Below are 13,452 nucleotides of genomic sequence, written 5' to 3' on the forward strand. Positions count from 1 at the left end.
TTAGCCTATCCTGGCTATTCTGTCGTCTAACTCCATAAATCTGCCTTTGATCCCTATCCCTTAATACCTTGGCTTGACAAACAACTGATCCAACATTCATTCATGATATCTACCACCCTTTGTGTGTAATAGTGCTTCCTAATATTACTCCTAACCAGTAGGCCCTAATTCTAGAATAGCTGACCAACAAAAATAGTTTATCTACCCTGTCTTTTATTCATAACATCTTAAAACCTTCAATCAAATCATCCTGAATCTTCTAATTCTGAAAAAAACTGACTTAATTTGAATAATCTCTTATATATGTACTTTAGGGATTGTTATTTTTATAAACCAATTTTGTATTCCCTCCAAGGCCAATATTTCCTTCCTAAGGTGTGGTGCTCAAACTGCTCACAGCACTCCAAGTGGCGTCCAACCAGGGTTTTGTGTAACTTTTAAATCCTTATACTCCAGTCCTCCAGATATAAAGGCTATCATTCTATTAGCTTTCTTGATTATTTTCTGCACTTATTTGTGGCATTTTAAAGATCTGTGCACCTGCACCCCCAAATTCTTTGGACATCTACTTTATTTAACTTCATACCATCTAGAAAGGACCCTTATCTATGCTTCTTCAGCCCAAAATGGATAATCACATACTTGCTTTCATCAAACTTCATTTGTCACAGTTTTGCCCAATCACTTTTTCAATCAATATCCCTTTTATAATTTTATGGGGAACACATTGCATCCTGCCAATCAAAGCATGTGTGCACTTTTGTCTATCTCTGATTTTCTAAGCAATTTTCATTGTGTTGCAAGAACTGTCCTCCTCTCTACTTCATCACTTTTTTCCAGCTCATAGAGTTAACATCCATAGTTAGTACCTCGCCAACCATGTTTGCAACCTGTTCAAGAATATTTAATTTGGTTAATCAGACATGACGTATCCTCTCAAGTTTAGGTTGGTATTGATCACCTCATTTCTCGAAGTATCAGTCACTCTGTCTCTAATGCAAGATCCTATATACCTCCCTACAACTAATATTAGACTAGATAATCGCAATGACCAAATTTCTGTCCTACTATTTTTAGATAGTAAGGGGGGGAAAGAACTTTTGTAATAAATGTGCAAAATCTTTGCTAATGGCTTTCTATTATTCAATGCTAAATGTATTACAAGATGGACCGGGGTTGTCTGGGGATGAGGTGAGCAGAGAAAAGGAAATTAACTGTTTTTTGTTTTACTTTACGTTCCCCGTTGGTGGCACATTCGGGAGTGCAGTGGTTGCAGCTGGTGGTTTGCTACTTGAGCATGTTGTGTGTTAACCATGCTGGCCAAAACAGCCCCTCAACAATGTGAAGCTTCCCTGCGATTTCCTCACTTAATTATCTTATGTTAGGTAAAATACAATAAAATATTTAATGAATGAACTGATAGCTAAAAAGCAAAATGAAATTCCATAGCTTCACTCAATAACCAACTCCCCATAATTTTCATAGGATTTGATGCAGAAACCCATTTAAGGTGAATATTGCTTGTTGACCTTTTTTTTAATTTTACTAGAAGGGAAGTTAATATAATAACATTTGTTCTGTTATTTAATTTTTTTTGGAACAAAGTTGACCTCTGAACAGCTCCCCAAAGTCAAATTCTGATTGTAAATCCACAGTTTGCTTTCCATCTTAAAGAAAGTCAAGCTTCTGATCACTAGTTGTAATTCACATAATAACATATATTTAATGTGTATGATTCCTGTGTAGTTCAGTTAGTAAAAGTTCAAACATTTTAATAAATATCGGGCTTTTGTCTGGTGAAATTTTTAAAGGGCCTTGCTAAATGCAATTCAAATTTTAAACAGGTTACTTAATTTCAGTTTATTTCACGCAAAAATCAGAATTGAGCAACTAATGTGAAATGAAAACAAAGATTACATTGCTGTGTAACCAAGCTTGGGATAATAACTCATCAGAAGCATTGGATTAATAACCATTGACAATTTAAAGGGAATATTCTGGTGGAAGTTGTTCTGAAGCATTTTTCTCGTATGGAGGAGGAGCATTTGGAATCTGTTAAGAGAAGATAATCACAATTATTTTTTTAACGCTAACTTGCATGCTTAATCTGATAGATTAAATCAACAGGAATTGATGGATGATTTATGACATTCACAACAGACTTAACATTTTTGTTTTGTACAGGTATGTGGGAGCATAGTAATCTTTAATTAAATTATTGAAAAGTATGAAGGTGCTTCAATTTAGGCTGTAGGAACTTTCAGGAAGCCCTTCTGCACACTGTGGTAGAGATTTGGATCACTCTTCCACAAATAACAGTTGATGCTAGATCAGTCGTTAATTTTAAATCTGAGATGAATTTTTGTTAAGCAAAAATATTAAGGGATACGAGGTTGTCCGCAGATCAGCCATGATCTCATTGAGAGATCTACTTCTGTTCTGATTGGTTTACGCACATTGCTTTTGAATTTGTTATTCAGAGCGATCATATTTTAACACCAGGTGTTAAAATTCAATCTTTTTGATTACACAAAATGCCACCTCTTCAGTTTTCCAGAAGAGCCAAAATTGTAAGTAATGTAGTGCAAAATTCCAAGTCTGAAAGGTATTAGATAAGTTTTTTGGGGGAAAACTTTTTACCAGATTTGAATTCATGAAATCAGTCAATGATGCTTTATTCTCCAGTGGAGTTCCTTCTTCACTGTCATGGTATCTTGCCATCAAAGAACCCATAACAGCATTAGACAAGTGTCGATTCTGAAATTAGATGTTTATTAATGAGTACAGCTTGAAGAGTGAAATCCCAATCATGCAATATCAAATAGGCAATGCAGCACATAACTAAATGAGTTAACTGGGATGTGGTTTTTCAATTCCCACATTTGAGACTTGTTTGCTTCTAAATATTTACCTGGTTTAGCTGATTTTTGCCTTGCTATAAAATATTCAGGGAATTATAATGCAATTCGTGTTAATCTCTCCTATATTCAATTGCTAATTCAAGTACAATCAAGACTGAACAACGATCCAGAATAATGTCCATAAACTAATGGGATTTGGCATTGCTGAAATCTTGACACTAAAACCACATGAGGTCTGACCTAACCACTAAACAATTAAAAATCAGACATTATATTTCATTTGTGGAGGGCATACTATTCCCCTGTAAATTGTCTTGACAATATACTCAGCACCTTCAAATTGAATACAACTGCAGTCAAATAGCCATTTTTTTAGGTTACCTGGAGAATTAAGTATCCATTACGTTTCTTGTAGTACCAGCATCCAATTATCAATAGAAATACAAGAATTATAACCAGAAGAACAATGCCAATAATCCTGAAAGGGGGGGAAGAAAAAGAGAACTATCAGTTCAAGTATCGTATTAAGGTTCTCTCTCTTTTCTCTAATACCAAATGCAATCTTTTCATTTCTTGTTTTCCAAAAAGTACATCTCTTAGCAGTGATTATTTGGAAAAGTTAATATAGGCTTTTCAGTCTTTACAACTTCCTAGATTGTGCAACCCTTCACTAAACCAATTAAATCATGGCTGACCCTTCATATTAACCCATCAACGTATATTCTGTCACCTTTGTCAATGGTTTCAAAATTGTGGTTTTGGACTCTATTCAGTTTTGGACCCAAATTGTTAACTCTACTTTCTCTCCACAGATGCTGCCAGACTTGCTGAGTTTTTCCAGCAATTTCTCTCTTTGGTTCTAATTTCCAACATCCAAAGTTCTTTGTGTTTTTTTGTTGTTTAGTGATGCACTCATGTTTCTGGTCTGTAGAAGCTGAGATGCACGGAGAAGATTTTTTTGAAGACTTGAGTCAACCTGCGATGGAGGACAGTGAGATGCTGGATCCATGACATTCTAAACTGACATACATCTCTCGTAATGCAAATGCATTTTTAGAAATAATAGAAATTACAATATTTCCATAGTGGCTACTTTACACATGCTTATGATTGAGGATTGTAATGGTGTTTTATGCCACAATATCACCATGAATCAAGGGAAGGAGGCAGGCCTCGAGAATTATCTCAGTTGCTATGCAGATTGGACACATACTCTAGAATTCATTCTGTATTGCACTATAACCATTTGGCCAACTGAGCTGAGTTAACTGCTCCCTATTCTTATCTGAAGCTCAGATGTTTTGTTTTTGCTCAGTCTTTCAGACACTTTTGAAGAAGAGCAGGGAGTAAAGGAATCTGAAAGTGAATGGTGGCAGCAGAGTATGTCAATAAAAGTCTCGGGTGTGGAATACCCTGCCTGCAACAGTAGTAGACTCGCCAACTTTAAGGCACTTAAATGGTCATTGGATAAACATATGGATGATAACGGAATAGTGTAGGTTAGAAGGGCTTCAGATTGGTTTCATAGGTCAGCGTAACCATAGGCCAAAAGGCCTGTACTGTGCTGTAATGTTTTATGTATGTTCAAGCTCATTTGGAGCAGCTAAAACCACCAGAACCCAAGGCTGAAAGAAGTGATATTAGTGCAAAGCAAAGATGTGAGCATATTGTCAGTGGGTTTATAGAATCTCGGAATCCCCACAATGCAGAAAGAAGCCATTTGGCTCATCAAGTCTGCAATGTACCTCTGAACTGCATCCCACCCATACACTGCGACCACACGTTTACCATGACCAGTCCACCGAACCCCCACATCTTGGGACGGTGGCAGAAAACCAGAGCACTGAGCAGAAAACCAAGACAGACGAGAACATGCAAACTCTACACGATCACCCAAGGTTGGAATCGAACCTGGGTACCCACCCAGCAGTACTAACCACTGTGCCACCCTGTTGTTTCTCTTTAATTTAAAGTTGCATTAAGGAAAGGGAACAACTTTAGCTTTTTTTAAAATATGAGAAACCATTATCTACTTAGCTTAAATTTAGGTCAAGAGTATTTTAACTCGATATGCAGAAAAGTTCAGTACTGTGTGTTCCACAGCCTCTAATTGGGAAGTCATTTGCTTATTTAAAAGAGTGCATCTGCAGGATATGTGACCAGTTTGAGGGCCATTTCTCATTGCTTGAGCATTGGCTAGATGCACAGCATCTGCGAGGCTGAATATTACACAGATCTCATTTTTTTAGACCTCTAGCTCAAGGAAGTACAGTTAGAGAAAGAATTGGTGACCATTTATCAGATGATGAGAAGCAGGCAGGTATTCCGGAAAGTTCCAGAGAGAGTCTCATTAAAGAACAGATAATTCAGTGTTGGAATACAGTGACTGTGATTTTCCTCTGAGGACTGCAGCCCGGAGCAAAGTTGTACAAGGGGAGGGAAAAATCAGGGAGAATGATAACGAAGGGTTCAGACAAGTGTTTCTGTGGCCACAGATTTTACTCCAGGATTGTGGGGGGCCAACGTCAAAGAACGCGCTGAACAGTTGTAGGCAAATCTGAAGCAGGAGATGGAACATTTAGAGATTTTGAGTCACATACCTGGCAATGATATGGGTAGAAAGAGGAATGAGGTTGTGCATTAAAATGTTAGAATGTTCTGTAGCAGATTACAGCCTTTGAGATCCCACTGTTTAATCTCTGAATTACTTCCACTGCCACGTGTTAGTGAGTGTAGGAACAAGAGGATGGAACAGATGAATGTGCGTCTGAAGAGTTACTGCAGGAGAGGGGACTTTAGATTCTTGAAGCACTGGGACTATTTCTGAGAAAGGAGGGAGCTAGACAAGTCTGACATTTTGCACCTGAACAACAGAGGAACCAACATGCTTGCAGGGTGAGATGGGGAACATTGTACTGTTGGTGAGGTTTAAGTTAAATTTGTTGGAAGTATGGTTGGAGATGATGCACCGATAACTATGCAAGAAAAATTGAGTCAGTCTGGCAGGTAAAGTGCACATTTTCAACTTAAGACAAAAGGGAGCATGGCAAGTTTGAATGACATTTATTTCAATGCATGGAGTCTTGCAGATAAGGCAAATGAATTGAGTGTGTTGATTAATATGAGGATGTCTGGATATAGGTTTGTTGCTGAGCTGGAAGGTTCGTTTCAACACCATACTAGGTAACCTCTTTAGTGGGTCTCCAGGTGAAGCACTGCTGATAATTCCTGCTTTCTATTTATATGTTTGGATTGATGTCATTTCCTGTGGTGATGCTATTTCCTGTTCTTTTTCTCAGGGGGGTGATAGATGGGGTCTAACTCGATATGTTTGTTAATAGAGATCCGGTTGGAATGCCATGCTTCTAGGAATTCTTGTGCGTGTCTCAGTTTGGCTTATCCTATGATGGAGGTGTTGTCCCAGTCGAAGTGGTGTTCCTTCCTTATCTGTATGTAAGGATACTAGTGAGAGAAAATCATGTTGTTTTGTGGCTAGTTAATATTCATGTATCCTCTCTCACTAGAATCCTTACATACAGATAAGGGAGGACAACACATCCATCCTAGGACAAGCCAAACAGAGACACGCACGAACATTCCTAGAAGCATGACATTCCAACTGGAACTCTATCAATAAACACATCGAGTTAGACACCATCTGCCAGCCCCCTGAGAAAAAGAACCGGAAATGACAACCCAAGGAAATGACGTCACCAACCCAAACATAGAAAGTAGGAATTATCATTAAAGCATCGTCCGGAGGCCCACAGAAGATGTTATCTGGTAGGATGACAAAATGTCTGGAAATTAACTTTCCAGCTCAGTGAGCAAACCTACATCCAGAACCTCAACTTGAGCTACAAACCTTCTCAAAACATGGAGATGTGTTATCTTTGAGGTCTGACTGAGGGAGGGACAGAACTCTATATTCTGGAGGAGCAGATGGTGTAACAATATTGAGCAAGGAATCAATTATTGCAATAGGAATGAATGATGTTTTTGAAAGTTCCTCAAATGAGCCAAAGAGGTAGAACGTTTTTAAAAAATCTAAAAGGGAGTCCATATTGCTGGGAGTGTTATATAGAGAACCAAACGTTCAGGGAGAGAAAAAGGATAGATATGAAATCAAATTTCAGAAATGTAAAAATAGTAGTGTAGTAATAGTAGATTTCAACTTTTGCAATATCAACTAGGATCAACAAAATGTGAAAAGCTTAGAAAGGGGCAGAAATTTTTAAAATGTGTCCAGCAGAATTTTTTTTAAGCCAGCATATATAAAGTCCCACAAGAGAGGAAATAGTGCTGCATTTCACAGTGCTCCACTGTGGTGTAATCATTAACTTGGATAGTTGCAGTAAACTTTCCTTCATCTTATACTTGGACCCCCTTGAAATAAAAACCAACCCTAGTTAGCCTTCCTGATTACCTGCTGCACGAGTGTGCTAGCTTTGTGAGTTTTCATGCTGATCTGCACCTAAATCCCTTTGTGTCGCAGCTTTCTGCAGTTTCTCTCCAATTAAATAATAATCTGTTATTTTGTTCTCCTATCCAAAATGAACAACTTCACATTTTCTGACTGAGAGCTCAAAACAGCAGAAGCCCACAGGGACTATAGAAAGTTCAGGGGGTTACTAAAAAAAATAGTGAAATGGGGGCATGGAAACCCATTAGCAAATAGAAAAAAAGGAAATCCAAAGCTGTTTATCAGTACGTTAGGGGATAACTAGCGAAAACATAAGGCCCACTAGGGAAAACCTGCCAATGTCGGTAGGAACCTAGAAGACTAGTGAGGTTTTAGATTTGTACTTTGTTTTCATAGCCCAAAGGTTGGAGCACTACCACTAGAACTCAACAATGTTCAAGTTGCATCTACTCCAGATGTGTTATAACATCTCTGAACAGATTTATGAAAAAAAGTGATAGTAAAGACTGTTCTATTCTTAAAATATAATGTAGATTTATTTAACAAATAAGTTGCCTACTTGTTCTCTATCCATTAACATTGGAAATCTGAGTCTAATTCTAGCCAGATTGAAGCAAATGTGAACTTTTGGGGGAATAAAAAGTACTTTGATCTGTGTAGCAAATAGAGATGCAGTGTTGGCATAGAAATCAAGGATTAAGCCTTGATATTCTTAGACAAACTAGAATGGTGAGGGGGGAGATTTAGAGGGGATTTGAGGATTTTTTTCCCCAGAGGATAGGTTTTACCTGAAGTCACAGGTTGAAAAAGTAATAAAAGCGGTAACTCTTAGAAAATGTAACTATTTAGGTGAACACCTGAAATGCCATAGTGTGCAAACTACAGAGCCAAGTGGGTTAGATAAATGCTTGACGACCAGTGTGGAGACAATGGGCTGAAGGTCCTGTTTTCTTGCTGTAAAACTTTGAATCTGGGAGAATTATATTCTATGTATAGTACAGAAATGAGACATCTATCTCCAGAAATTCAATGCCCTTGTCTGTGTTGAACCCGAGTCTGCTGTCATATAACTTCTATCTTGTTGTATCACATACCTTTGTTCTTTTCTCCTTCAGGTTATCTAGCTTTTCATCATTTATAAATGAACCTTTTCATCATTTATAAATGAACCTTTTCACTAAAGAGGCTACTATGAATTCCATGTACAAATTGTATTTGCTAGCAAGTTGTAGAGCTGCAACTAATTGTCTATAATTCAGTATAGACTTTTTAAAAATAATACTATCAAGGTTACTGGGCACAATCCACATTTACTATTTTAAATCTGCATTATAGGTTGCAAGAAGGTTTGCAAAATAGTAATACATTTACAGCCTCTCCAAGAATTCAGAAAAGATGTTTGTTTCCATGCAACAATAGTAAAAACTTGGAAGACACAAGTTAATTAGGTCACAGCTTAAATTGACAATCAGATAACAGAGTAGTAGAAAGTGAATACTGCAGATGCTGGAGATCAGAGTCAAGAGTACGGAGCTGAAAAAGCACAGCAGGTCGGGCAGCATCCGAGGAGCAGGAGAATTGATGTTTCGGGCATAAACCTTTGATCAGGAATGGTCCAGTGTGGTCTCCATTCAGACCTGATGAAGGGCTTATGCCCAAAAAGTCAATTCTCCGGCTCCTCGGATGCTGCCTGACCTGCTATGCTTTTCCAGCACCACACTCTCGAATCAAACAGAGCAATATTAAAATCAACTGTGCTAAATCTGTGGCCTTTCACAATAGAATTTCTAAAGTTGATTCTGACAGTCACAGATGAATGTAAGCAGGTTTTAATTAAGGGACCAAATGAATATATGACCCAGTTTTGAGAAGACTTTGTAGCTCAGTTTGAGGTTCTAGATGAAAGTTTGCTTGCTGAGCTGGAAGGTTCATTTTTAGGTGTTTCATCACCATACTAGGTAACATCAGTGAGCCTCTGTTGAAGCACTGGTGTTAGTGACCCACTTTATATTTGTGTTTAGGTTTCCTTGGGTTGGTGATGTCATTTCCTGTGGAAATCACTGGAAAATACATCACCAACTCAAAGAAATCTAAACATGTAAATAGAAAGCGGGTCACTAACACCAGGGCTTCACCAGAAGCTCACTGATGTTGCCTAGTATGGTGATGAAACATCTGAAAATGAACCTTCCAGCTCAGCAAGCAAACTTACATCCAATACGTGACCCAATTTAGCAAAATTGGAAGACTGCCATCAAATAATGCCAATGGTAGAGACTATAAACTCTCAGAACAACACTACAGTACAGAAAGTGATTAATAAGCCTGCCTTTCTTGGTAAAGGATGCTCAAACTTACTCTTCTGATTTGAGGTAAAGTCCACCTCTCCGAGCTCCAAAAGATCCTGGCATGATGTAATCGCCTTTTGGCATCTCTGAGATTTAGTGTCAATCAGTCTTGGGGTGGGGGAAGAATACAAACATGAGCACAGATCCCTTAATAAAAAATAGTTAAATGCTAGATCTTTCCACTATTTGATTCACAGTGAGCACAGCGATACTCAGTAAGTTTATGAATACTCAAGTTATGAAGTATATTAAATAACAGTTGAACATTGAACAAATTTCCTCTGTTTAAATGTTAATCAATTGAATTAAAACTAAAGCAAAACACAAGCTAATTTAATTGTACCAATAATAAGTAGCAACTTTACCCGTGTTAGAAGCTGGTGCTGATGTCTGGTGGACTCCTGATTCCTGGACTGAGCAGCAATGGTATTACTCTTTTCCGTGCTGTATGACTCTATTCATATCATTGCTAATATTCTCCTCCCTCCCCTAAGCAGAGTTCTCGTGACTATCATGAGACTGAGACCTGATCATTAGACATTTCTTAGCTCTAATAGGCATGAATAAGCAGCACAGCAACATACAAGAATCTAAGAGAACTATTAGCAGATTCTACCAATTCAATATACTGTCTGTTTTAATAACACTGAATAAGCAGAAGAACAAAATTTAGTTTTGAGTCCAAACAGAACCTCTTTGTTGCTTTTTCCAGCATGTGATTTATTTAATTATTGCTTCAGTTCCAAAGGCAGACAATGTTTCTCTCAATATAATTCAAGGAGATTCATATCATTCATACATGAGTTCTTAAGCATTATTCCTGATTATGCATTGGTTTCTATCCCAATCTGAGCCTATGTCAGCTCTTAATTTTTCTACTTCATGCTGGGATTTGTTCAGCTCATGTTTTTGGTCTTTTGATGGTACATCTGTATAGGTATTTGTGAGAGCCCAGGGTGTAAGACAGACTGTTAGATTGCAGAGGGCATCTTGGATTGGTAACCACATTCCATTTACAACAAATTGTTTCTAATAACTGGTTCCCACTGTCAAGCCCAAGATAGAGTTTGTGATGCATGCTGTTGCTTTAAAACTATAATTAAAGCTTATGTGAACTGAAGCCTAGATCTCGTACCCACACTCTGAAATAAACTCTGAGTAAGCTTATCACAGTGGGTAGCATCCCTATCTCTGAGCCAGAAGGTCCAGGTTCAGGTCCAAATCCAGAACTTGATCTTCAAGTATGGTACATCCACCATATGGCCAAACAATGCCAAACTGCAAATTATTCCAACATATACTAATGGTAAGCAATAGGGGCAGAAGAGATTCCTGGTCTACTTTGCCAATATATCAGGTGCTATAACTACATTAACAATCTTTACCTGATTGTATTGTAATCTGATATTGTAATCATTACTATCATGTAACCCAGAATCGATTCTTACTATTAAGACTATGTCAATAGCTAGCAATGCTGTCTGTGCACCTTTAATGATTTGAAATCTTTTTAGTTAAAGTTTTAGCTGATGAATGTTTACTTTGCCAGGGCATAGAGATAATAAAAGTACTAACATTTGTACAAGTCCCGCATGTTAGTGAGATGGATATGGCAGGTTGCTAGGACATGACATGTCTTTGTTTTGTTTAGTGCTTAGGCTAATGTTGGGTTCATTTGCTTTATTATTAGAATTCTTTGTAACAGTTTGATCCAAATGGATGATTTGCTAAGCTATTTAAGAGAGTAGTCCAAATCAACCACATTGTTGCTTCTGTGTATTTAAGAATTAGTTAAGATGACTGGGAGTATTTAATCACGTCAAAGGATTAGAAAATGTTGTTTGCAGGCACAGATACTGATTCCTTTGCCTTGTACATTGCTGAAAGATAAAGTGTTATTGCAGTAGAGAAACTATGGTCATAATTTTATTGGCAATGTAAAGTAGTTTATATAAAAACCTTCTATTTATGTAAGACGTGTTATGCTTTTGCAAAACCATCTCTCCCAGTTAGTTGGAGTATTACCCCACACTGACACAGATACATGATAACTTTAGAATTATAACTGCAACAGCAAAAAGTACAAAATGTAGGAACATTTGAAGGCCAAAAGCCATTCAGCCCATCAGGTACACACGTGCCAAAGATTATGCATGAATTGTCCTATTATTGACTTATATTTAGTTATTTAAAGATGAGTTTCTATTGAGAAAAAGGAAGACATTGAATTCTTTGAAATCAATCCTTGATTGTTAGAAGTGTCCTGTCTACCTTGGATTTCTGTGCTAGGATAAGTTATCTTACAATTTAAGCTGTAGGTGAAACTAGTTGATTCATGCTGCTTGCTGCGGTACATAGGAATTAGATTCTTTAGATTACTTACAGTGTGGAAACAGGCCCTTTGGCCCAACGAGTCCACACTGACCCTCCAAGGAGCAACCCACCCAGACCCATTCCCCTACATTTACCAATTTACCTAACACTACAGACAATTTAGCATGGCCAATTCACCTGACCTGCACGTTTTTAGACTGTGGGAGGAAACTGGAGCACCCGGAGGAAACCCACGCAGACATGGGGAGAATGTGCAAACTTCACATAGACAATTGCCTGAAGCTGGAATTGAACCCAGGTCTCTGGTACTGTGAGGTAGTAGTGCTAACCACCGTGCCGCCCATTAGGAGCAGGAGGATGTATTACAGCCCTTTAAGCCTGCTCCACCATTCAATAGAATCATGGCTGATCTCATCTTGGCCTCAATTCCATTTTATTACCTGTTTTTCATCACCCTTCAACCCATTACTAATTAAAAATCAGCCTATCTCTTCTTTCAGTTTACTTAATGGCTGAGCATCCACTGCACTCTCTAGTAATGACTTACAACCCTTTTGAGAGAAGTAATTTATGTTCATTTCTTTTTAATTTACTTCCCCTTAACCCAAATTATCAACTCTTGTTCAAGATTGCCCCAAAAGAGGAAACATCCTTTCTGCATCAAATTTGCCAATACCTTTTAGCATCTTATATACCTCATTTAGATGTCTTGTCATTCTTCTAAACTCCAGAAAATATAGCAATACAGGTCGTGTCCAAACATTCACAGGAAGCTACTGTCAAGCCAATAAAGACATGCTGCTATTGCATAAATGCTGTAATGTTCTATTTGAATTTCAGTGCTGGTATGATGCCAGGTACGTAGGCTGTATGCCCTAAAGACAGGCAGTTTGTATCAAATAACATGTCCTTTGGATATATGCATCAAGGTACTAACCCTACACAACCTGCCTGTGCTTGCAAAATGTACAACACAAGTGTTCAACATTAATGTAATTCTGCAATTGGGCAACATCTGAATAGTACTGCATGTGTGAATAATTATATGAACAACTAATTTAGGATAGTCAGTTGATGTTAGGAAAGTGGTGCACTTCATCATACTAGAAGCTACATTTATTCAGACCCAGAACCCTGTTCTTTGCAGACATAAATGTTATTTACTTGTATTATATCTGTTTCAATTCAACGCAACAGTTGACACCTATTCGCGGGTTCATTTCTCAGGGTAGGTCAACTGATCATCCCTGCCTGGACTAAACTTTAACAAAGCTTGGCTGTTAACTGTCGATCAGTGTTAATGGGTGCATTCTCCACAGCACTATCTCTATCAGAGTCCAATTGCCAAATAATCAATGCTTTCCTCATGCAATATAAATGTTGGTTTTCCACTTAAATTTGTATTGTTGTGAAAAATCCTGATAAGTGCAAGACAAAAACCTTTGACAAAAGCCATTATTTCAACAATCTCAAGTTATATACCACT

General features: G+C 37.8%; 1 protein-coding gene across 1 annotated transcript; it reads right to left on the bottom strand.

Moving 5' to 3' along the window:
* Positions 1 to 1,983: 1,983 nt before the first annotated feature.
* mlana (melan-A) lies at positions 1,984 to 10,064 on the bottom strand. The gene is made up of 5 exons (XM_060841659.1): positions 9,998 to 10,064; positions 9,643 to 9,740; positions 3,243 to 3,339; positions 2,641 to 2,757; positions 1,984 to 2,052 (listed from the first exon to the last, which is right to left on the bottom strand). Exons 2-5 carry the CDS (start codon positions 9,714 to 9,716, stop codon positions 1,984 to 1,986), a joined length of 357 nt encoding a protein of 118 aa, XP_060697642.1. The 5' UTR covers positions 9,717 to 9,740; positions 9,998 to 10,064.
* Between the last annotated feature and the right edge of the window lie 3,388 nt (positions 10,065 to 13,452).

Source organism: Hemiscyllium ocellatum, chromosome 2 (genome assembly GCF_020745735.1).
Source record: "Hemiscyllium ocellatum isolate sHemOce1 chromosome 2, sHemOce1.pat.X.cur, whole genome shotgun sequence".
NCBI lineage: Eukaryota > Metazoa > Chordata > Chondrichthyes > Orectolobiformes > Hemiscylliidae > Hemiscyllium > Hemiscyllium ocellatum.